Genomic DNA, 26327 nt, shown 5'->3' on the forward strand with positions numbered 1-26327 from the left:
CTCTCAATGCATTTCTTCCATTATGTATTTCACAGAGGAAAATGTTGCACATGCAGATATTTTACACTTTTTATGCTCAGTAAAGCTTAATGGCAAATCTCATTGCTTTAAGAAGAAAAAAATCTTAGAAATACAGGAGCTCTAAGTTCACTTATATGACACAGGTTTGTAATTTGCACCATGGAGTTTTTTTGTGATTTTCTTTATCAGTAGGCATAGATAGAATTATTGCTCTCTTTTATTTGCCACAAAGAAACTTTAATGATGGATGGGTTGATTTTATATGCATAGCTCAGCTAAAATACCACTGCTCACCATATGCAGCATTTCACAAAAGGGATACAGAAAGAGACAAATATTGTTTACATAAACGACTGCCTCAACCACTCCTTCCCTTCCCCTACTTACCCTATGCATGCACTGTGTCTTCATTGACAAAAAGGGTATGGGGGGAGGAGGGCGGTGGGGGTGGGGGTGGTAAAGTAACTAACACACCAGTTATCTCACTGTAAAATCCAAGACAAGACACCTGTAGTTTTTACCACAAGGTAGGCTGGTGAGGTCAGCAATATACCCCCATTCATGGTTGACCTCACCTAGTTTATCTCATGGCAAAATTACAGATCCTCACCTCCACTATTTTAACAGCAGGAACAAACTGTATTAGTTACTACTGAGTAAAAAAGAACACCTTTTTTTTTTTAATCAGTGAAGACAAAGCCACACTCAACAGTATGTCAGTGATCCTTCTATCTTCCAAGTTACCTACTTTTATTGTTTGGCCTCTCTTCAAAAGTGCTTTCTGCATATTTTATAGTTCAAACTTGACATATCAGCTTTTGCTGTTTAGTTGAGGAGAAAAGTTTTGCAATGAAAGTAGAAATGGAGGAATAATATAACCAAGAAGTATTGCACAGCTGTTCAGCTGAGTGAGAACCAGCTTACATGGTTCTGTCTGATCTGTTAAGAAAACTAAAATGGTTTTATTTCTAATATCAGCACAATGATAGGTGAATAGAATAATGCAGATGACTATGGTACATTTTTCTCCAATAATTTTACACTTATACATATAGTTAATTTCCTTTATTATATACATGCACCAACTCTGGCTTTCCAGGGCTCACACTGGAAAAAGAAACAGCATTACTCATCCAAGCTCCATCCACAACAAAAATCTATATGAAACAGACCTAAAAATGAGAGACCGTTCTACTGGGCTCAGCTTATCCTCAGAGTGATCTGACACCCACAGGGCTTTGAAGGTGTGTTTGCTCCCCACTCCCACCCCTGCTTTGTGGTGCCCAGCCTGCTGTTGCTCCTGCTCTCTATGACTGCTCTCAGGCAGGTAAGCAGAATGAAATGTTAGCTCTGTGTTGCCTAGCAACAAACACTAAATTGTGGAAGCAGCTGGAGCCACTTCCCACATTTTACGGCAGCAGCAAGCAGTTGGCTCAATGTAGCTGCCTAGTCTCTCTCTCTCTCTCTCTCTCACCCACACACACACCTCTTAAAGAGCATAGTTGTCTTCATATTTAACACCTCTGATTCACCAGTGGTGCTGATAACACAAGCTGCTGAGTAGCAGCGAGGCAGTGAGACAGTTCCAGAAACAAAAACAAAACGATGGCTTGCCAAAGCCAAAAGTATTGGCTCATCAAGCCAACCCAATTTGAGACCCGCCCTCCTCCATTTGATATCTTACTTGTTAGTCCAATATATCTGCAACAGCTGCAAAAAGAGCATCATCCATTAGGAAAGATCTTTATCACATTTTTTAAATCTACAAGAAACAGATATCTATCGGACCAGATTTTCTTAACACAACATATCCCTTGCCAAATACTGTGCACAAGCAAAGCCTGGAACTGCATAGAAAGATGGTTATGCACTGTTATGTTTTTAATGTCATAACATTCTGTATCATTAAAGTGCATCACTTCAGCAAACAAATTAATTTTCCTTTATTAAAAAACACTGTTTAACTGATAAATTATGATACTCAAACCTAACAGCACTCTCTGACCTACTCTTAGCAATTCATTTTATTCTTAGGTGTGTACAGAACTGAAAAATCAGAAGACAAATTGATGAGGTTTTAGAATCGTCAAGGCTCTTTAATTTCAGGAAATGTCAAACGATATAGGTGTGCATATCAATTATTTTATTAACAATGCTTCATGTTGTCCAGAAGACTGTAGTCTAAGCTGGCCAAGGTAACAAAGTCACACTCAACACAGCCTGTTACATAAAATAAACTATAAAAGCAGAAGCTGGAGACAAAATAAGCTAGTACAAACTGGATTATTTAAATTAAAAGAATTGGTTTCAAGGCTCCAGCTAAAGTAATGTATTACCATAACAATGAGCTGAAAGTTACTAGAAGTGTTTATAGTAAAAATCTCTGAAATGTGGCTGGATGGGTTAATTTTAATGGGGTGAGGCTGCCACCTCTTCTTGGACACTGTTTATGTGGGGGTCAACTAATTGGGAGGAGAAGGATGAGTGGACTGTTAGGAGCAAGTTTTAGCAATTCATGGCTGCCACCCTCAGTCTCCTGGGTCCACAGAATCCACCATGACACTGCTGGGCCTTCATTGTTCTGATCCTGAAACATGTCCTGAAGCAGAGTAGGCCAGAGAGGGGGAACCAGATAACATCACCACCTTTCCTGACTTTGGCTAAATCCTAAACACTACTTGGGATGTGAATCTTAGGGTTGGTCTACAACTTATGTCAGTATAACTACGGCAGTCAGGGGTGTGGAAAATCCACCCCACTGAGCGACACAGGTTTACCAACCTAACTCCCAGTGTAGACAGTACTATATTGACAAAAGGGCTTCTCCCATCAACATAGCTACCACCTCTTGTGGAGGTGGATTACCTACGCCAACTGGAGAAGCCCTCCTTTCGGCTTATCCTCACTGAAGTGCTACAGCAGTGCAGTTGCATCGACACAGCTGCACCACTGTTGCCTTTAAGTGCAGACAAGTCTTCAGGTTCCTGTTGTGAGACCTTCTCCCTCATACGTCATTTTCCTTCCCAACCTTATTTTTCTTAGAAATCTCTCATCTTTCTGACTTAGCAGCCAAAGGTACTCCATCTTTTCAACAGTGCTGTTACCCTGTTGACCAGAGAGACAGCTAAAAGGAACATATAAGTACCCAACACTGATAAAAGCTTGCCAGTTCTTAGAGTGGCTGATAAGACCAAGTGCTGGACCAGTGTTTCTCCAGCAGTGAGGCTGCAAGTGAAAATCAAAACCAGAGAAATTGAGTTTTCTATCTTTGGTATTCCTTTCTCTGCCCTTTATATGTGTTTGACTTGTTTTGTCTTAAAGGAAAAACAATTAACTCTAACAACAATAGCAATAATAATAGCTACAGAACTTATTAAACTTTTTTTCTTTTCTCCCAAAAAGGACAATTAATACTACTTTTAAATACCAACTAAAAACTGTCACACAAGGGTTTCTCCCTATACAGGCCTCTAGACAGGTAAAAGGAAAAGGAATAAAGGATATTGTTAAAATGGAAACTTAGCTTAATACTTTACATTTTAGTGGTGGTTGTTACAATGGAAGTGATCAGTGATAAGGTGACAAGAAACCTCTTGTTGGGCCCAAGACATGCTCTTATCAATACATCTGTCAAACCATATTCCGACAAAGCTCAATAATTCTATGGCTAAAGAATTTCCACAGATTTTCAACACTACATCAACCAACGAACAGGAAATAGCAGCAAGTCAGAATCTTCACAGCTCTGCCAATTTGGACTGGATTTTTTTTTAGTCACCACTATAAGAAAAGCCACAAGCCTACATCATAAAAAAAACCTTATTTATTAAATAATATACTATGTGCATATATATCTTAAAGGTCCTAGAAGTACCAAGCCTTTGCTCCTTTTTTAAACTCAGCTTTATCCATAAAAGCACTATTGAACAATTGCTTTCCCTCAGATATTAAACTAATAAGAACAGATACTATACGTGATCTTAGTCAAACACTGATTACCTAGCTCACACTTTTAGCAGACTCTGCTTTATGATTTAAAATTACTGGAAGTCATATACCTCTTCCAAATAAATATTAGCTAGGGAGGACACAGTATCCCCGATTGGATTTCTATAAATCCATTCTGTAAATTGGTGAAGCCCACACTGCCTCTCCCTACTCAAATGAAAATGTATAGACAATGCCTTGGGAAGTAAAAGGGGGAGGGGCGAGAGGGAGTGCACACGTTAGAGGAACAACTAGTTTGCCATCTAGATTTAATCATATCAACTTCATTTGAGTGTAATTTGTAACCCTGTTTCTGGCAGATTCAGGCATCCAGAGGAAGGATCTGCCTTTAACGTGCAAACCAGTGATGCCATTTCTTTGTCTCACTCCATAGGTCACCAATGAATTTAAAGTGAACCATAACACAGTTACAATAACCATAACAGAGGCACAATGCTATGCAAAGGGACGATCTGTTTTTTAATTACACACAGATTTTTACCCTCCTAATTTTTCATGAGACAGTAGCCACAAAAAGATGGGAAAATCTTCAATTTGTTCAGCTGGTTCTGCTTAATTAATTAGATCACTTAATAAAAGCATCTTAAATTAGATTCCTTGACATGGCGCTAATTCAGGGAGAACAGAGGTTTAAAAAGCCAGCTTCTAAGTGACCAGAGGAGCAAGGGAACAGGAGCAGCAAACCAAGGAGTTTTGCCAGGGAGTTTAGAGAGGTAGTGTGAGAGCCAGATACACTTAATAAACATTCGCTAAACTTGAGCCAAAAACTCCACCCTCCTGTCCCATCCAAAGTTGGGACTCTCCTTCCTGATGATCCTCTTGCACTGAGGTTACCCCTCCTGGGGAAAGAACCCCAGTTATTAGGAAGAAACAGGTAATAGTAATGGATTCAATGGATTCAATTATTACAAATATACATAGTTGGGTTTGTGATGACTGGGAGAACTCCATGGTGAACTGTCCACTGGGTAAGAAAGTTGTGGACCTCTTGAGACATCTTGACAGACTTAAGAGCAGTGTTGGGGAGGACCGGTGGTCACTGAACAAGTAGATACCAAAGGGAAAGAAAAGAGAGAGATCGTGGAGGTCAAATTTAGGCTGCTAAAAAAGAGATTAAAGTCCAGAACCTCCATAGCATTCTCTGAAATGCTTCCAGTTCCACACACAGGAACAGACAGACAGGCAGAACTGCAGGGTTTCAATGCATGGATGAGATGATAGTGTTGAGAGGAGAGACTTAGGTTTCTTAGGAATTGGTGAACCTTTTGGGAAAGGAGGAACCTATAAAGGAAGGATGGGATCTACCTAAACCAAAATGGAACCAGATTGCTGGCACAAAACTAACATAAAAAAAATTAAGTACCTCAGAAACAGGGACCGTGCCAAACGCTCAGTGGGACCACTAGACAATCAAGTTGCTAAAGGAACCCTCACAGAAGACGGGAGCGTTGTGGAGAAGCTGAATGAATTGTTTGTATCAGTTTTACTGCAGAGACTGTGAGGGAGATCCCTACACTTGTGCCATTCTTTTTAGATGACAAATCTGAGGGACTGTCCCAGACTAAGGTGTCCATAATGGTAGACTTGGAACAAATTGATAAATTAAATAGTAATAAGTCACCAGGACCAGATGGTATTCACCCAAGTTCCAAAGGAACTCAAATGTGAAACTGCCGAACTACTAGCTGTGGTATGTAACCTATCACTTAAATCAGACTCTGTCCTAGATGACTGACAGGTAGCAAATGTAACACTGATTTTTAAAAAAGACTCCAGGGGTAATTCGAGCAACCACAGATTGGTATGCCTAATTTTAGTACCAAATAAATTGGTTGAAACAATATTAAAGAACAGAATTATTAGATACTTAGTTGAACATGATTGTTGAGGAAGAGTCAACATAACTTTTGCAAAGGGAAAGCATGCCTCACCAATCTATTAGAATTCTTTGAGAGGGTCAAACAAACATGTGGGCAAGGCTCATCCAATGGATACAGTGTACTTGGACTTTCCTTTGACAAGGTCCCATTCCAAAGGTTCTTAAGCAAAGTAAGCAGCCATGGGAAAAGCAGGAAGGTCCTGTCATGGATCAGTAACTGGTTAAAGGACAGGAAACAAAGAGTAGGAAAAAATGGTAAGTTTTCACGGTAGAGAAAGGTAAATAGCAGGGTCCCCCAAGGATCTTTACTGGGACAAGTGCTGTTCCACATATTCATAAATGATCTAGAAAAAGGGGTAAACAGTGATGGTGGCAAAGTATGCAGATGATACAAAACTACTCAAGATAGTTAAGTCCAAACTGACTGTGAAGAGTTACAAATGGATCTTACAAAACTGGATGACTGGGCAACAAATGGCAGATGAAGTTCAATGTTGATAAACGCAAAGTAATGCACATTGGAAAACATAATCCCAACTATACATACAAAAATATGGCATCTAAATTAGCAATTACCAGTCAAGAAAGAGACCTTGGAGTCATTCTGGATAGTTCTCTGAAAACATCCACTCAATGTGCAGCAGCATTCAAAAAAGCTAACAGAATATTAGGAATCAATAGGAAAAGGATAGATAATAAAACAGTAAATTTCATAATCCCACTATATAAATCCCTGGTATGCCCACACCTTGAATACTGTGTGCAGTTCTGCTCACCCCATCTCAAAAAAGATATATTAAAATTGGGAAAAGGTACAGAGAAGGGCTACAAAAACTATAAAGGTTATTGAACAGTTTCTATTTGAGGAGAGATTGAAAAGAGTGGGATTGTTCATCTTGGAAAAGAGACAACTAAGGGGGATATAACAGGTCTATAAAATCATGAATGCTGTGGAGAAAGTGAATAGGGAAGTGTTATTTACCCTTTCACATGACACAAGAACCAGAGGTCACCCAATGAAATTAACAGACAGCACGTTTAAAACAAACATAAAGAAGTACTTCTTCACACAATGCATGGTCAACTTGTAGAACTCATTGCCAGGGGACATTGTGAAGGCCAAAAGTATAACTGGGTTCAAAGAGAGAATTAGATAAATTCATGGAGGATAGGTCATAGAATATCAGGGTTGGAAGGGACCTCAGGAGGTCATCTAGTCCAACCCCCTGCTCAAAGCAGGACCAATCCCCAATTTTTGCCCCAGATCCCTAAATGGCCCCCTCAGGGATTGAACTCACAACCCTGGGGTTTAGGAGGCCAATGCTCAAACCACTGAGCTTTCCCACCCCCAACATCCATCAATGACTCCAAGGTCCATCAATGGCTATTAGCCAAGATTGTCAGGGATTAAACCCCATGCTCTGGGTATACATAAGCGTTTGACTGCCATAAGCTGGGATTGGATGACAGCAGATGAGTCACTCAGTAAATTGCCCTGTTCTGTTCATTCCCTCTGAAGCCTCTAGTACCAGCCACTGTCAGAAGACAGGCTACTGGGCTAGATGGACCATTGGTCTGATCCAGTATGGCCATTCTTATGTTTTTATGTATTTTCTCTACCTGAATAGGCTCATACACTGTAATCAAACCAATTCTTCATCTTATTTTTGATAAGCTAAACAGACTGAGCTCTTTTAGGGTTGTGATGCTCACAGGCCAGCTCAGGTCAGAGCAATAGGTCAATTCGCTTGTGTGTGAATATCAAAGAAATGTTAAGTGTACTAATTCACTCGAATGTTAATTTAGCTCAAAGGAAATGTAAATGATATTGTCTTCACTTATGTATAGGCATTACATTATGTATATCTCTGAACTTAATTAACCCTAGACCAAAAGTATGTGTTAGCAGTAAGATGAGAATTTACTTGATATGTAAACTGCCTGAAAATGAATAAAATGTTACTTGTATTGTTTTTTCTTATCTATCCCTATTATAATATAATGGCAGGCAATTGCATTATGTATTGTGAATGCAAAGGAAGTAGAATGCTAACTTCAAAGCAAGGGTCATTGTCTTCAGCAATGGCAATTCACAGACTCAGTCTGCAATTGCTACTCATCAATAACCACATGGGTAGGGGCACTGTTTAGATTGTCTTCTGTGAGCAGGATCTATAAATAGTGGTTTAAGGGAATGATCCTGCATCTCTGAACTGTTTGGACACTCATATGGGAACACTCCAGGTGCAAGACAGAGATCCCCAAAGTTATTTTGGATAACCCTGAGAAATGTATGGAAAACTAACAGACTACTACATCTCCGCTATCATTTTGGACTTGCAAACTTTGACTCACCTGTTAATGTATTTTATCTCCTTTAACCTCTCAATAACCCTGACCCTTTTGGGGTGGGAAGTAACCTAATATGATGTTATATTTGGTATAGCAACCAGTGTCACAACGTCCAGTTTTTCTGGGTGGCAAGGTAGGCTGGAGAGCCTAAGGGAACCTTTTGTGACTCCATGGTAAGATTAAGGCTATGTGTACACTACAGACCTTACAGCTGCAGCGCTGTAAGGTCTCCAACGTAGTTGCTCTCCCGTCAGCATAAATAAACCACCCCCAACGAGCAGCTACACTGGCATCTCCCACCAACGTGGCACAGTCCACACTGGCACTTCTGTCAGTGTAACTTACATCAGTCAGGGGTGTGTTTTTTCATACCTCAATGGTGAAAGAACAGGTTAAGGACTATTTAGAAAAGCTGGACATGCACAAGTCCATGGGACCGGATGCAATGCATCCGAGGGTGCTGAGGGAACTGGCTGATGAGATTGCAGGGCCATTGACCATTATCTTTGAAAACTCGTGGTGATCGGGGGAAGTCCCAGACGATTGAAAAAAGGCAAATATAGTGCCCATCTTTAAAAAACGTAAGAAGGAGAACCCAGAGAACAACAGACTGGTCAGCCTCACCTCAGTCCCTGGAAAAATCATGGAGCAGGTCCTCAAGGAATCCATTTTGAAGAACTTGGAGGAGAGGAAGATGATCAGGAATAGTCAACATGGATTCACCAAGGGCAAGTCATGCCTGACCAACCTGATTGACTTCTATGATGAGATAACTGGCTCTGTGGATATGGGGAAAGCAGTGGATGTGATATATCTTGACTTTAGCTAAGCTTTTGATACCGTCTCCCACAATATTCTTGCCAGAAAGTTAAAAAAGTATGGATTAGATGAAAGGACTATAAAGTGGATAGAAAGCTGTCTAGATTGTCGGGCTCAGTGGGGAGTGATCAACAGCTCAATGTCTAGTTGGCAGCCGGTATCAAGAAGAATAACCCAGGGGTCGGTCCTGGGGCCGGTTTTGTTCAACATCTTTATTAATGATCTGGATGATGGGATTAATTGCACCCTCAGCAAGTTCGCAGAGAAAACTAAGCTGGGGGGAGAGGTAGATAAGCTGGAGGGTAGGGATAGGGTCCAGAGTGACCTAGAGAAATTGGAGGACTGGACAAAAAGAAATCTGAGGTTCAACAAGGACAAGTACAGAGTCATTGCACTTAGGAAGGAAGAATCCCATGTACCGCTACAGGCTGGGGACTGACTAGCTAAGCGGCAGTTCTGCAGAAAAGGACCTGGGGATTACAGTGGATGAGAAGCTGGATATGAGTCAGCAGTATGCCCTTGTTGCCAAGAAGGCTAACGGCATATTGGGCTGCCTTAGTAGGAGCATTGCCAGCAAATCGAGTACTGGTGAGACCATACCTGGAGTACTGGGTCCAGTTTTGGGCCCTGTCAAGGTTCCTTCCCCACTCTGAACTCTAGGGTACAGATGTGGGGACCTGCATGAAAGACCCCCTAGGCATATTCTTACCAACTTAGGTTAAATGCTGCCACCACCAAAGTGTTACACAAAGAACAGGGGAAGTGCCCATTTGGAAACGTCTCCCCACCAAAATATTCCCCCAAGCTCTACACCCCCTTTCCTGGGGAAGGCTTGATAAAAATCCTCACCAACTTGCATAGGTGAACACAGACCCAAACCCTTGGATCTTAGGAACAATGAAAAGCAATCAGGTTCTTAAAAGAAGAATTTTAATTAAAGAAAAAGTAAAAGAATCACCTCTGTAAAATCAGGATGGTAAATACCTTTCAGGGTAATCAGATTCAAAACATAGAGAATCCCTCTAGGCAAAACCTTAAGTTACAAAAACATACAAAAACAGGAATATATATTCCATTCAGCACAACTTATTTTATCAGCCATTTAAACAAAACAGAATCTAACACTTATCTGACCTGCATTCCTGCTCTGGTCCCAGCAAAAGCATCACACAGACAGAGAGAACCCTTTGTTTCTCCAGCTTTGAAAGTATCTTGTCTCCTCATTGGTCATTTTGGGTCAGGTGCCAGAGAGGTTATCTTAGCTTCTTAACCCTTTACAGGTGAAAGGGTTTTTCCTCTGGTCAGGAGGGATTTAAAGGTGTTTACCCTTCCCTTTATATTTATGACAGGCCCCACACTACAAAAAGGATGTAGACAAATTGGAGAGAGTTCAGCAGAGGGCAACGAAAATTATTAGGGGACTGGGGCACATGACTTATGAGGAGAAGCTGAGGGAAGTGGGCTTGTTTAGTCTGCAGAAGAGAAGAGTGAGGGGGGATTTGACAGCAGCCTTCAACTACCTGAAAGGGGGTTCCAAAGAGGATGGAGCTCTGCCATTCTCAGTGGTGGCAGATGACAGAACAAGGAGCAATGGCCTCAAGTTGCAGTGGAGGGAGGTCTAGGTTGGCTATTAGGAAACACTGTTTCACTAGGAGGGTGGTGAAGCACTGGAATGGGTTACCTAGGGAGGTGATGGAATCTCCATCCTTAGAGGTTGTTAAGGCCCAGCTTGACAAAGCCCTGGGATGATTTAGTTGGTGTTGGTCCTGCTTTGAGCAAGGGGTTGGACTAGATGACCTCCTGAGGTCTCTTCCAACCCTAATCTTCTGTTAGTCTATGATTCTATGAAAAGTTTTACTGACAAAAGTATTAGTGTAGACATAGCCTAATACAGTGATCCAGGAATGCAAATTTGTTACTGGCGTGGTGACATCTAATTATAGAGTATACCATCAGTTTGGAGTGTCTGTCCTTTTTTTTTGACAATCTGACCTGAGATTGGCACTCTGAGCTGCGAGGCACTCCAGACAGCGTGACAAGGGTATTTCTATGCAGCCCTTGGCAATGAGTCTTCCAGCCCAGGTTGATAGACTTGGGTTTCAGAGGTTACCTGGGTTTCAGGGACTCACGTTAGTGGTCAAAGAGCTGTTCTGAGAGCATTTTGAAGTTGTGGCTTGTGCTCTGAATCCCACCCTCCTCCCTAAGCTTCAGAGCCTGAAGTCCAGCCCAAGCCACAACATCTACATAGCTATTTTTAGCGTGCTAGCATGAGCCCAAGTCTATTGACCCAGTCTGGGAGGCTCGCTACCATGAGCTGTAAAAACATAACCCAAGTCTCTCACTGTCAAGCAACAAGATAATATCTTTTCTGGATGAGATTACAAGAGAACAGGGTCATTATAAGCCATTTGACTTCATACGGCACAACATTTTGATTAAAAAATGAGAATGGTATAAAATTAACATGGCACATGTTAAATGGATTAAAAGCTGGCTAACATGTTGGTCTAAAAAAAATTATTGCACACAGGGAATCATCATCGAACGGGTGTGTTTCTTGTGGGGTTCTGTAGGGATCAGTTCTTCGCCCTATACTATTTAACATCTTTATTAAACAAACAATGTGCATTTTAATATGATTAAATGTAAACATACACGTCTAGGAACAAAGAATGTAGGCCATGTTTACAGGATGGAGGACTCTATTGTGGGAAGCAGTGGCTCTGAAAAAGATTTGGGATTTGTGTTGGATAATCAGCTGAACATGAGCTCCCACGGCAACACTGTGACCAAAAAGGTTAATGCAATCCCTGGGCGCATAAACAGGGGCATCTCAACGCAGAGTAGCGAGATCATTTTACCTCTATATTTGGCATCAGTGCAACCACTGCTGGAATACTGTGTCTAGCTCTCGTGCCCATAATTCAAGAAGGATGTTGATACATTGGAGAGGGTTCAGAGAAGAGCCATGAGAATGATTAAAGAATTAGAAAACATCCCTTATAGTGATAGACTCAAGGAGACCAACTTATTTAGCTTAACAAAGAGAAGGTTAAGGGGATGACTTGGTTATAGTCTATGGGTACCTACATGGGGACCAAATATTTAATAATGGGTTCTTCAATCTAGCAGAGAAAGGTATAACATGATCCAATGGCTGGAAGTAGAAGCTAGATACATTCATAGAAACACTGAACCAAAGAGTTATAGAAGGGACTGCAAGGGTCATCTAGTCTAACCCCCAGCCAAGACACAGGATTTGTTGTGCCTAAACCACCCAAGACAGATGGTTATCCAGCCTCTTTTTATATACCTCCAGTAAGGAGATTCCATGACTTCCCTAGGGAGTTTGTTCCACTGTCCTACTGTTCTTACAGCTAGGAAGATTTTCCTGAGATTTAATCTAAATCTGCTCTGCTGTAGTTTGAACCCATTGCCTCTTCTCCTGACTTCTGTGGCAAAAGAGAACAATTTTTCTCCATCTTTTTAATGGCAGCCTTTCATATATTTGAAGACCACTATCATGTACCCCCTTAAACTCCTTAAACTCCTTTTTTCCAAATTCAGACTGGAAATAGGGAGTCGGTTTTTACAGTGAGCGTAATTAACCATCGAAACAATTTACCAAGTATTGTGGTGGATTCTCCATCACTGACCATTTTCAAATCAAGATTGGATGTTTTTCTCAAAGACATATTTTAGGAACTATTTGGGGGGAATTCTGAAGCCTATGCATATACAAGGTCAGACTAGATGATCACAAATTCATGGGTTCACAGATTCCAAAGCCAGAATGGACAACTGTGATAAGTTAGTTTGACTTCCAGTATAACACAGGCTGTAAAACTTACCCAAAATAATTCTAACTCCCCATTCTCAATATATCTTCTGCTTTTGACAGAGACACTCATATCTTCGCATGCTCCTCACACTTTTCTCCTGAACTTTCAGAGCTCTCCTAGTTCTCCTTTTATCTCACTCACTACTCCTGCATTACCTTTTTTATGTATTCTTCCCATGCTTTCCTTCCATTCTCAGCTTTGTCCATAACCCGACCCTTTTCTCCCTGGGTTACCTCATTCAATTCCATTGGTTCAGCTACCAACTCTAAGCCATTGGCTCCCTAAATCTACTTCTCCATCTCTGATCTTCCACTTTATCTCCACTCTTGCATCTTTGTCTTTCCAAAATCTCCTCTTGGACACATCTCAGTCACTTAAGGAGCATCCTGCCAGATCATCCAATCTTTTCACCCAAACCATCTCCTCTTTTTTGCTTCCTTATCATCACTGATTACTCCACTTTCCTTTCCATAACTCAGGCTTGTAACACTTGTCATCATCTTAGATTCCAGGCTCTCATGCTTGCCACAGCCAGGTTCATGGTAAACCTTGTTACTTCCTCGTTATCTAAAATCCACCCTTTCCACTCTTACCTTGTGTTCTGCAACTTCTTCATCTCTGACATCCCCACATCTTCCTCTTCCCTGAGCCAGGCTATCCAAAATGTCATTGCTAATAGCCATCTTCCTCTTGATGCTCCTATTCCAACAACATCACTCCTTTCCTTGAATTCCTTCACTGCTTTCTCTCTTCTACATCAAAATCAAACTCCTCATTCTTACCTTCAAGCCTTTTACCTTTTAAAAACTTCATACTTGCGTAAACCCTTATTCTTGTGCCCTGAGCTTTACACTTTTTTCATTCAACGCCTAAGTTTAGAGTTGCTCCTAAATTCCTGCATTTTCCTCCTTCAGCCCCACTTATTGAATAAATTGATCTTCTTACAAATAGTTTTTCTATGTGTCCTGCATTTAAATTTTGAGAGTTTAACTTCAAGCATGCAGAGAAGGCATGCTGTATTTCTATACATTTCACAATGAGTGACATATATGACACTTCATAAATATCATTACCACATTATTACTACTGGTATGCACATCAAAATAATACTGTTCATAAGCCCAACTCAGCAATATAACTGTAGTAATAAAATATATTTAAAAAACACTTGCCACAAAAAAATCCCATTAAACAGTTTCTACATGGATATGAATGGTCATTAAAATGATGCATTAATAGCTCTCTCTGATTCACAGTATTTTACAATATTTACAGTACAGTGTACTATACTAAGAAAGTTCATAAGGAATTTCTAAAAAAGCGTTCTGGGAAGGAAGGATAGGACAGAACCACTAAAGTAACAGAAAGTATAACCTACCAAATATGTTGGTGGAATGTCCTTTCCTGGCAATGGGTTTGAGTTCATTATGCCCCCATCCATATTGCCTGTAATTTTCCCATGCATGTTTCATCATCTGAGGAAGGGAAATATTAGATTCAGTTAATATGGATTACTCATATGATGCAGTTTTACAAGCTAGATCCTTATCTGAACATTTCTGTGCCTGAAGCTCACCACAGCATATTGATGGTTATTCTGGCTCTATTTCTATCAGTTAACGATAGGCAGACTATATAGTACGAACAGCCTTTGATCCAAAAAATCTCAAGAGTATCTAAAATACTCCAGTAAAGAGGAGTGATGCATTGTACATGCTACAGCAGTGTCAAAGGACAAAAAACTGAGAGCACAAATAGTAACTTAAGTCAATTTAATTTCAGTGGAGGTATTAGGGGCTCAGACTTTCTGAAATTCAGGCCGCTGATTTCAGTGCCTATATATGGACTCAGGAGCCTAAGCACAATGCACATTTTTAAAAATCTTGGCCTAAATCTGACTAACTTGCCTAAGCAATAATATGACAACAATCTACAAATATCTGAAGGGTGTACACTTCCAGGAGAGCAAGGAGGAATTATTTAGGGCTTGCCAACAGAGCAAGTTACTATGTGGCAAGGCAGGTCATACCTTGCCTATAGCACACCAGTTTGCCACGCAAAATGAGGGGAGGTTGCCACAAATTCCTAAAGTTGGCTTCCCAGTAGGAAAACACTTGAGAAACAATGCTAGAAAATATTCTGTAGGGGACAACCCTGCATTGACCCATGGGAAGGGGATTAGATGATCTAATCCTGTTGGATTTATCCATCTTTAGCTCCATGATTCCATGATACATATATTTAAAAAACAGATGAATAATACATCAAAGGTGAAGAGAGGAGAGCTCCAGAAGGCCCGCCATTTCATTACAGTTCACAATTTGTGTTAGACATTCTGGTAATGATTTGTAGAGCATTAATAGACACACAATGCTGTACAGTAGGTGAACTGTGCAAAACAAACAGCAGATTCATGACCTAATAATAAAAATAATACTTAGCATTTATACAGAACTTTACACATTCCAACTGACATAAATACACAACAGCCAATTAGTAATCATAACATTTATGTAAAGTTGGTAAGTAACACTATCCCTTTTTAAAGATAAGGAAACACAAATAGTGAGTGAATGTGTAAATTTCTCTAACAACCCCCTTTTAAAAGCACCAACAAGCAACATACAAATGAACTCAGTTTTTTACACTCATGCATAAAATTGGTTTTATCTACTTAAGATGGAACACATATCCTTCTTACTGTGTCCCCCTCGCTCTGTGGGTTTGTAATTCCTTCTTTAAATATTACTTGCTCTACCATTTAACAAAGAGTGAGCTTTGTTTTCACGTGGGTTGGGAATTTCTGAAGTGTCTAAGTAACTCAGGAATTATTTAACAGACATTTGGCTGTTTCTTCTCTTTAAGAATGCCTTTAACTCTGCCTATATTGGCTCCAACTCAATTTCTGCAATATATTCCAAATAGATTCAGCCTAATGGTAGCTTTTTAGCATTGGCTACATTGTTTTGGAAGAATGGAATGATTTAAATAATTCATCTGATTTAACTCAGATTGGGACTTTGGCAAAATTATACATCCTGGGTTTTTTTTAATATGGTATAATCTTTGAATTTTACAAAGCTGATGTAGACAAAAAACTCAATGTTGAAAATTAAGGTCCTGATCCTGCAAAAACTTAAACTGGTACATAACTTCACTCACATAGAAACCAGTGTTCTTAAAATTAAGCATGTGCATAAATGTTTGCAGCATCAGGGGCTAAAATTGTTTTTTAATTTAAAACATGTCTTAGTGTCATAAAATCTTTGCGACTTCAAAACTAAATTGCTTCAGTATTAACAATGAAAAGTTATTTCATTATATATTAACAAAACTATTGTGAACTTTTTATACACCGGCACAAATGTTCAAAATCAGGGGCCTAAAATTTGGCTCCTAAACCTATACTTACACACCGAAAGTGGGATTTTTAAAGTAGGAATTCAGTATATCGGGAGGTGACGTTGGTTGCAAAGAGAGCATAGACTATTTGCTTATCAGTTTTGTTCCTGAGTTTGTGTAATTCTTACAGTAAGGATGCTAATTAACACCTGGACTTGCATTTTTCAGAATGGATGAGCATTTTAAATGTGAAAATTATTAGTGGAAAAAATGTCTATATGAAAACTGAAATTTGACTAACAATTAGAAAACTAATTTTAAAAAGTACACAGTATGCACTTTAGCAATTTAAGACTATAAAATTAGAGGAAAGTAAAGAGCTAGAAACATGGTAAATAAAAAACCGTTTTAAATGTTTTAAAATGATTCTTCATTAAAAAACAAAACAAAACATGATTTTTATCTGCCCTGTACTTTGATCTGACCAGCAACCCAGAGTAAAGGGCAGAACCCTCTGAAATAGCTCATTTTTCTGAAAGTCATCAACAACAGCTTGAAGTTGCTACTATTCTGTGGGATTTAAATAGTACAAATCTTAAAAATATCTTTGAAAATAGACTTATACCTTTAAATATACAGAGAATCTTTCGAAGATCAGATTAGCAAACTCCAAGTTGTGCCTGATACAATTTATATTAAAGCAAGGACAACTAAACAGAACTACATGAAAGTCAAAATTTGCCAAAATAAAAAAAATTTAAAAAAGAGAAACACTGGAACAACAGGACATAGGAGAACAAACAGAATACAACAAAATGCCTTTAGACAATCACAACAGCAACAATATTTTATTTTAATTTATTTGAGAGATTGAGACCATAGCTCCAAAAACTAGGACAACATTTTTTTGGTCAGACCAACAATTTTGAAATCTTAAGTTCTCATGAACAAGTGATCAGAAAAGTTTCTCACACTAAATGGGACCATGATCTAAAGCCCAGTGAAGACAATGCAAGTCTCTAAATTTCTTTCAGTGGTTTTTGGATCGAGTCCCAGTATTGCAGCTAGTCTAAAATTACCTGCACAGAATACATCACTAATGTGAAATGAAAGTCTCCATAATTCAAAACACTCATCCTCCTCTAAAGTGGTATGGAACCATTCACTGTCCATTGTTCAAAAGGTTCTGTACTACTTTAACATCCTATTTCTATCATACAGTAATTACATAACTTCTTCCCAAAGGTGGATTTATAGAGTATATTACTGCTCATCCCCAAAAGCAAGCAAAGGTTTTAAAAAACAGATACGTCTTTCCAAAGAGCTTAAAGTCTCCCTCTGAACATGAAATAGGGAATAAGTAAAGCCATTACACAGTATGCAAGAGAGACACTGTTCCCAGAAGAGGTAAGTTTTGTTCAATCAATATCTTGCTGTGGTTCCATTTCTGGATATGAAAGATTTCTAAAAGAGGAGAGAGTCTGAAGAGACATAACAAAGAGGAATAAAATGAAATTATTGTCCTACTTTCCTATGTGAAAGTGTCTTAGTGATAGATACAAGAAAGGGACGAACAAAAAATCAAAGCAGTTTCTAAAAAATCAAATGAGACAGCAATCTCCATTTTAAGTATAATGAGTGAACAGAGTGGTACAAAAAGAATGGTTATGACTTCTGGGCTGGAATTTATCTAGGGTGAGCAGCAAGGGAAAAATTAGGAAATATATATACGTTATAACACAGCAGCAGTCAAAGTGCAGCTGATGGTTGCTCACATCTTTAATATGAAGGTACAGCATATGTCAATTCTACTCTTAGGATACAATGCTCTATCTTAATCCAATAAACCAGGCTCTGGGCTATGCCTGAGCCGTTAAACATTCTCCTGGGAGTATCCCTTTTAGAATACCACAACCTCATGGGGTCAGACTTTTCCACAAGCATAGGCCAACATAGCCACAGTGCCTCTCAGACTGGCCCTTTGGGCTCCAGCACCACCTGTTTCTCAACATTAGCTCCGAAAGGCAAGTCTGCCTGAGCTAGACTTGTGACTTTTTACACCCTTCAGACACCAATACATATCAGTAAGCACTTGCAGCAACATCAGGCAGGCTTTTCAAACCAGGTTCAGTTTTAATAGTCAACTGGAATAGAGCATCAGGAAGTACTTAGGTTATCAAAGAGTTGTTACTGGCAGAAGCCAGGACTCTACCAAGCCCTCCTTCAGCAGAATCCATCTTGGCTCACTCTCTCTGTTCCTTTGACTCTGAGTCCCAAATGACAGCTGTGTGTCTGAGTGCCCTGACACATTCAATCCATTGTTCTTCAGCTAGTCTTTTTTGCTCTGCTTTCTGGCAGAGAGGTGGGTGGAAGTAACTTACTTTAAAAGTTAGTCTTCCATCATTGAGATTTCTGTTGTCTCTATAGTCTTCCATTAACCGTTGATTCCAGCCAACTCCTTATGGCACATTCATACCACACCAGACAGCTGTTGTGACCCAAACACCTCAGCTCCTTCTTTCTGTTCCAGGAGAAGCATTTTAATTGTTCTGCATCCAGGGGATAACAACACCAACTCAAATGGGTCAGCTGAGACCCATACTGTTAATAAAATATTACAAAAAATTCCCACTTTTATCACAAGCCTGATTCTGATAAAGTTTTGCAAGGCCTCAGGATTGCTAATAAAATCATGCTCTGTGTATATAATATTCCTAGCAAACAAGCTGCAAGTAAGAGACAGAAGCTTTCTCTTATTATCTTTGCTATTCTTTTCTCTCTACCTGTATGTCAATCATTTGTTGTTGTTTTTTTAATTAAACAAAATGACACAAACCACTGCCACTCAAAATCTGCTACCAAAACAATAACTAACCTTTTTTTCCTCTGACAAGGACATTTAAAATCACCTTTAATACCACCTAAAATACGGAGAGGTGAGGAAATTTCTTTTTAAAGACTTTATACAGCTAAAAGAGATAAGGGAAATAGTACAAGTTTCACCAAATGCTTTAACTTTTTTAAAAACTTCATGAGACAAGGGTGAGGTAATATCTTTTATTGGACCAACTTCTGTTGAAGACACACAAGCTTTCAAGCTTACACAGAGCTTGAAGAAGAGACCTGTGTAAGCTTGAAAGCTTGTCTCTCTCACCAACAGAAGTTGATCCAATAAAATATAGTACCTAACCCACCTTGTCTCTCTAATATTGTGGAACCAACACAGCTACAACAATGCATACAACATTTTTTATTCATGTTTAATAAAAGGTTAACTATTGACTGTTGTTTGCAAGTCTGTGCAAACCCAGACCATTCTTAACACAGATAGTTCTCTGAAAACATCCACTTCAATGTGCAGTGGCAGTCAAAAAGCTAACGGAATGTTGGGAATCATTAGAAAAAGGATATATAATAAGACAGAAAATATCATATTGCCTCTAGATAAATCCATGGTACTCCCACATCTTGAATACTGCATGCAGATGTGGTCACCCTATCTCAAAAAAGATATATTAGAAATAGAAAAGGTACAGAGAAGGCCAACAAAAATGATTACAGGTATGGAACAGCTTCCGTATGTGGAGAGATTAATAAGACTAGGACTTTTCAGCTTAAAAAAGAAATGACTACAGGGGGATATGATAGAGCTCTATCATGACTGGTGTGGAGAAAGTAGATAAGGACGTGTTATTTACTCCTTCTCAAAACACAAGAACTAGGGGTCACCAAATGAAATTAAGAGGCAGCAAATTTAAAACAAACAACAGGAAGGATTTCTTCACACAACGCACACATAGGCAGCAAGTTATATGGGCCCGTGGTGCCCGTGCTCCACCAATATTCAGGAATGTGGGCCAGGCTCCACCAATCTTTGGGCTTATATTTTCAGAGCTGTCCCGTCCATAGGACAGACCAGGGCAACCAGCGGGGCAGGGATAAGCGGGGTGGGCTGGGGCCAGGTCACTCACTGCTGCTGGTGCCAGGCCCCCCACTAGCCCTCCACGCCGCCCTGGACCCCGCATTCCCCTGAAGCACGGGGCCCTCCAAAGCACAGGGACCAGGGCAGTTGCCCCGGGCCGTCCTATGGACGGGACCGCTCTGCTTGGACCCATTCTGGGCACCACCAAAAATTATGCAAACCTGGCACCCATGAATTCACAGTCAACCTGTGGAACTCTTTGTCAGAGGATGTTGTGAAGGTCAGGACTATAAGGGATTAAAAAAAGAACTAGATAAGTTCATGGAGGATAGGTGCATCAATGGTTATTACCCAGGATGGGTAGGGATGCAAAACCACGCTCTGAAGTGTCCCTAGGCTCTATTGCCAGAAGCTGAGAATGGGCAATGGGGAGTGAATCACTCGCTGATTATCTGTTCTGTTTATTCCTTCTGAAGCACCTGGCATTGGCCACTATTGGAAGACAGGATACTGGCTAGTATGGCCGTTCTTATGGTTTTATGTAATGTTGTAACAATAAACAAGTGTTTTAAAAACACCTTAACTCCTGCAGCTTGAGATAGGGACAGCAGAGCATTCCAAAAAGTAGGGGGGCCCCCAGCCCTCCCCAGGCCTCGCCCCTGCCCCTCCTCTTCCCCCCGAGGCCCTGCCCCTACCCCCTCCTCCGCCTGAGACCCTGCCCTGCCCTTTTCCCCCTAGGCCCCTCTCTTCCCCCCAGGCCCCACCCCAGGCCAAGTCGGAAGGGGGAGCGGGGCCGAGGGGCTGAAAGCAGCCCCCTTCCCATGTCCCCACCCTCTGGGCCCTCCCCCAGTGCAGGCGGAGGGACCCAGACTCCCCACAGCTGCCTGCGCAGCTCTTACCTAGACTCAGCTCCAGTCAGGGGGCAGGGCCTCGGAACTGCAGCCCAGCCATGGTAAGAGCTGCACAGGCAGCTGTGGAGAGCTGTGGCATGTACCCTCCACCTACCCTGGGTGGGGGACCTGGGGAGCAGGGTCATGGGTGCTCAGGCTCCCCACAACGCAGGCGGGTGGAGGGTCCGCCGCGGCTCCCCACAGCCACCCACGCAACTCTTACCATGGCCAGGCTGCAGCTCCAAGGCCCTGCCCCCCAACCGGAGCTGGGTCTAGGTAAGAGCTGCACAGCCAGCTGTGGGGAGCTGACGTGGACCCTCTACCTCCATCTGCCCTGGGTGGGGAGCCCAGGGGTGGGGACACGGAGGGGAAGATGGCAGAGTTCGCCATGGTGAAAAGTGGGAGGGCCATGGCGCCCTGTTCTGGCACCACTGGCTTGAGATACAAATTTACCAACAGAGCAGATATCCCTTGTCTTAATGGAAACACCTTAAAATTTGTTAGTCTGCTGCAGGTAAGTCACCTTAGAATCATAGAATATCAGGGTTGGATGGGACCTCAGGAGGTCATTCTAGTCCAACCCCCTGCTCAAAGCAGGACCAATCCCCAATGGTCCCCTCAAGGATTGAAGTCACAACCCTGGGTTTAAGCAGGCCAATGCTCAAACCACTGAGCTATCCCTCCCTCCCAACAACATCATTAACATTTACACTAATAACTTTGAAATGCAATATAATCAGAAATGAAGTCTATTACACCCTCTGGCATAAAAAATTTGCTTAATGAACATTATGCATATATTCTAAGGGGTTGCTATGGGAGATACAGAAGAGAGTTTAGCAAAAGTTATGCAAATAAGCCTGACACTTTGTGGCATTTCTACTATCTTAAAAAATACACCATTGCTCTCCAATAATGGTCTCAACTGGTAAATTTACACAGTACCTTAGTTCTCAATTGCATTAAACTATAAAAATCTATCCATCTCCATCTATTTTAGGGTTTTATGTTGGCAGCCCTTGCCTTGGTAGCTGAGTATCCTCCACATAAAACATACAGCAACAGCAAAGTCCCTAGAGGACTTCGTAGAATCTCTGGCTCTCTTCTATTTTGGGGATGAAAACTTTCTTTGGGTTATTTTGTTTGTAGGTTGATTTGCAGGGAGGTTGGGGCGGGGGGGACTTCCCCAGGAAAACCTGGCTTCCAAAGATGGTGTGTAAAGTACATAACCATTTTGTTTTGTATAAATCACATGCAGTGAGTTTTACACATTGCAAATGCTTAATAGAGCCTCAGATCAGAAGGGATCCTTGTGATCACCTAATCTGTATAACACAAAGTCATAGGACTTCCCTGAATTAATTCCTGTTTGAACTAGAGCATGCCTTTTAGAACAATATCCAGTCTTGATTGAAAAAGTGCCATGATGGACAATCCACTATATCATTAAATAAGTTGTTTTAATGGATAATTACTGTTAAAAATCTGTGTCTTATTTCCAATATTAACTTGTCTAGCTTCAACGTCCAGCCACTGGATCTTTTTATAACTTTCCCTGCTAGACTGAAGAACCCATTTTGTTCACCATGTAGATACTTATGAACTGTGATCAAGTCTCCCCTTAACTTTCAGTTGTACTGTTCAGAAATAAGTTATTTCTTTTCATCACCTTCCGTGTGTTAAAATTTGAGCCACTGACATTGATGGGTTTAGTAATATGTTACAAGTGCAAGAGCATATGCTCAATCTCCAGACTACCTAAGAGGGCTTGAGCTTTCTATAATTACAATTACTAACAACTTGAATAAGTCATCTCATTTAAAAAATGCTCTCAGATAGACAGACTCACAATCCTCTTCAGATGCAGGTTCTCTCAGTTACCAATCAAAGCAAACTGTCTAGCAACTTATTTCCCATACTGTGGAAAAACAAGTCTTTTTTTCCTTTTTCTGTACGAACAGAAATCCAAATGATCACTCAAGGTTAAAAGTTTCCCATAGTTGTGGATGACAGATTGCCAAATATAAAGTTAGTATTTTGTTCGCTAAGTGAGGAAATTTATCTACTATGAAAGTTACATTTTAAACTGTCAGGTGTATATTAGCCCACATAGCCTCCCTTAGTGAGCTCATTCCTACAGAGAGCGGGGACCCAAATATTGCCCAGAGCCACCCCTAATTTCCATGTACTCCACAAGATGCTAATCATACTTTTAACTTTCACACTTGAAAATTATATATACCCATAAAAATTAAAGTTTATCACATACAATGCTGTATCTTGATTTAAAAAAACAACAACAATCTGCTTTGTATACTGGATACCTAATCTCTGCTGACTTCATCTCTACAGTAAACAGGCCTCACTGAACTCTAGGAGGCTACATGTAGCTTGTGGCCATGTTTAGCATGTTGGCTATCCCATACTTGTGTCTGGAGAATCAAGAATCTTTTGAAAGTGTGCAAATTTAAAATGATTCCTTCTCCTGTGCTGTCTCTGTACATATATGGCTTTATTCTTTTTTACATTTAAAAACAGAGAAAAAGGAAAATTACTGCACTGTGAGCTCAACATCATTTTAAAAGAGGACAAAGACCAGAGAAGCAAGTTACACAATATATACAGAGTAACATAAAATACTAGCAAAACACTAGTAATAATATATAGGGTTGTTTCTTTATAAAAGCCAGTGTCCTAAATTTTAAAACAAAGATGAGCAACACTGAAGTACCTACATGGGGAACACAATTTTGATAATATAGGTCACTTCAGTCTAGCAGACTGAGCATGTGGGCAGATACCTGGGAAAGAATTCTCTGTAGTAACTCAGACCCCTCCCCATCGAGTGTCCTGTCTCCAGCAGTTGGGGATTTTTGCTACTGGCAGTCACCAATGGGCCACATGCCATTGTAGGCAATCTCATCACACAATCCCCTCCATAAACTTCTCAAGCTCAGTCTTGAAGCCAGTTAGGTTTTTTGCCCCACCTGCTCCCCTTGGAAGGCTGTTCCAGAACTTCACACCTCTGCTGGTTAGAAACCTTTGCCTAATTTTGCAAGTGTCTTGCATCAAGGTTTTTTCTCTAGCTCACAACTAATTTTTGTGCCTCTTCTCTGCACCATCTCCAATTTTTCAATATCCTCTGTGATGTTCATCACTGCTGAGAGCAAGGATGAAAAAGTCAGGGGGACGCAGGTGACATTCTTGTCCACCCTGCTGGCAAAGGATAAGGGCCCAAGCAGAGACAGACTCATCCTCGAGTTGAATACATGACTGCACATATGGAGTTGACAGGAGGGCTTTGGCTTCCTTGACCATGGGATGCTGTTCCATGAAGGACTCCTGGGCAGAAATGGGGTCCACCTAAAGAAGGGGAAGAGCACATTGGGATACCGACTCACCAACACAGCAAGACAGACTTTTAACTAGTTTCAAAGTGGGTGGATGACAAAAGCCCACAGATAACTATACAAATAAGCAACAAGGAAAACAGTGGATGAATGTGCTCAAATTCTTAGATGTGTATACACAAATGCAAGGTACTATGGAGAATAAACAGGAAGTACTGTATCAGAGGGGTAGCCGTGTTAGTCTGGATCTGTAAAAGCAGCAAAGAGTCTGTTAGTCTATAAGGTGCCACAGGACTCTTTGCCACTTTTACAGGAAGTACTGGAAGTCTTAGTACACAAGCTAAATTATGACTTAATTGATATCACAGAAACGTCATGGGATAAATCTCATGACTGGATTATTGGTATAGAAAGTACACCTTGCTCGGGAAGAAAGTCTCTGGGTGAAGATAAAAGGGATGGGGGGAAACAGGGGCAATGTCATTTCAGAGGTCTACCACAGACCACCAAATAAGGAGGAGGTAGGTCAGACATTTCTAGAACAAATAACAGAAATATCCAGAACACAAGACCAGGTAGTAATGGGGGACTAACTATCCAGACATCTACTGGAATAATAATACAGCAAAACATAAAAATGTCCAATAAGTTCTTAAAATTTGTTGGAACAACTTTTTGTTTCAGAAGGTAAAAGACATAATTAGGGGGAATGTTCATTTTATGCTTGATTCTGACTAAGAGGGAGGAATTGCTTGTGAATCTCAAGGCGGAAGGCAACTTGGATGAAAGTGAATCATGAAATGATAGACTTCTTGAGTCTATGGAAGGGAAGGAGTGAGAGCAGCAGAATAAGGACAATGGACTTCAAAAAAGCAGACAACAAACCCAGAGACCTGGTAGGTGAGGTCCCATGGGAAGAAAATCTAAGGCAAAAAGGAGTACAGAAAAGTTGGCCATTAGACAATATTAAAGGTATAACAGCAAGCTATCCCAGTGCAAAGGAAAAACAGAAAGAATAGTAAAAGGCCAATGTGGCTGCATCAGGACCTCTTTAATGAACTGAAAATCAAAAGGAATCCTACAGAAAGCGGAAGCACGGACAAATTGCTAAGGATGAATACCAAAGAATAGCACAAGCATGTAGGGACAAAATCAGAAAGGCTAAGGCTCAAAATGAATTACACCTAGCAAGGTACATAAAAGGCAATTAGAAGAGGTTATATAAATACATTAGGAACAAGAGAAAGATGGTACTTAGGCAAGGAATCACTATTCTGTAGTGAAGGAGACTTGTCTGCAGGAACCCATTTGCTAGAGAGTGTGTAGTGAATGAGGTAGGGGACTGCAGTAAGAGAAAAATTTAACCATGAGATCAAAGAGTTGAAGTTTTCCTGGAGAACTGGATTATTTCCTTGCCTCTGTCACAAGGCTCCTACATGATGCTGGGCAAGTCACTTACAATTAGTGGTGACCTAGGAAAAGTTTGGTGTGTTTTCCTCATTTTCTGTGACCTCACTTTGAGACACCTGGGATCTGACGTGCTGAACACTCAGAGTTGCAAGTGAAGTGAATAGGAACTATGCTTTGAATGTATAAAGAGCTATAAAATGCTAAGTACTCTAAAAAAAAATCAAGTCCTAGGAGTCCCAAGTTGGGTACCCAAAATTAGGGAAGATTTTAAAAAATGGACCTTATTCTATTAAGATTATTATTGTCATGTTTATGGAACCCAGCTGAGATTGGGACCCCACTGAGATAGCCACGGTAAGAACACAGAGTAGTAGATAGTCACCGTGCCAGAAGCTTACAATCTAAATAGAGGAGATACAAAGGGTAAGGGGAAAGGAAACATACAAGCAGAGAGAATTAAGTGGTGGTTTGCAAATGTCAAGTTGGTGCCAT

At 40.6% G+C, this 26327-nt stretch overlaps 1 protein-coding gene across 4 annotated transcripts in view; it reads right to left on the reverse strand.

Annotated features, from left to right (window-relative positions):
• The window catches only part of MAN1A2 (mannosidase alpha class 1A member 2), a 303669-nt gene that overhangs the window by 197771 nt on the left and 79571 nt on the right, over nt 1-26327 (reverse strand). For all 4 annotated transcript variants that reach the window (XM_073310578.2, XM_073310569.2, XM_073310564.2 and 1 more), the window contains exon 3: nt 14300-14396. In XM_073310578.2, coding sequence (XP_073166679.1) covers nt 14300-14396 — 97 coding nt within the window. The remainder of the gene's footprint in view (nt 1-14299; nt 14397-26327) is intronic.

The sequence above is a fragment of the Lepidochelys kempii genome, chromosome 1 (genome assembly GCF_965140285.1).
Source record: "Lepidochelys kempii isolate rLepKem1 chromosome 1, rLepKem1.hap1, whole genome shotgun sequence".
NCBI classification, from domain to species: domain Eukaryota; kingdom Metazoa; phylum Chordata; order Testudines; family Cheloniidae; genus Lepidochelys; species Lepidochelys kempii.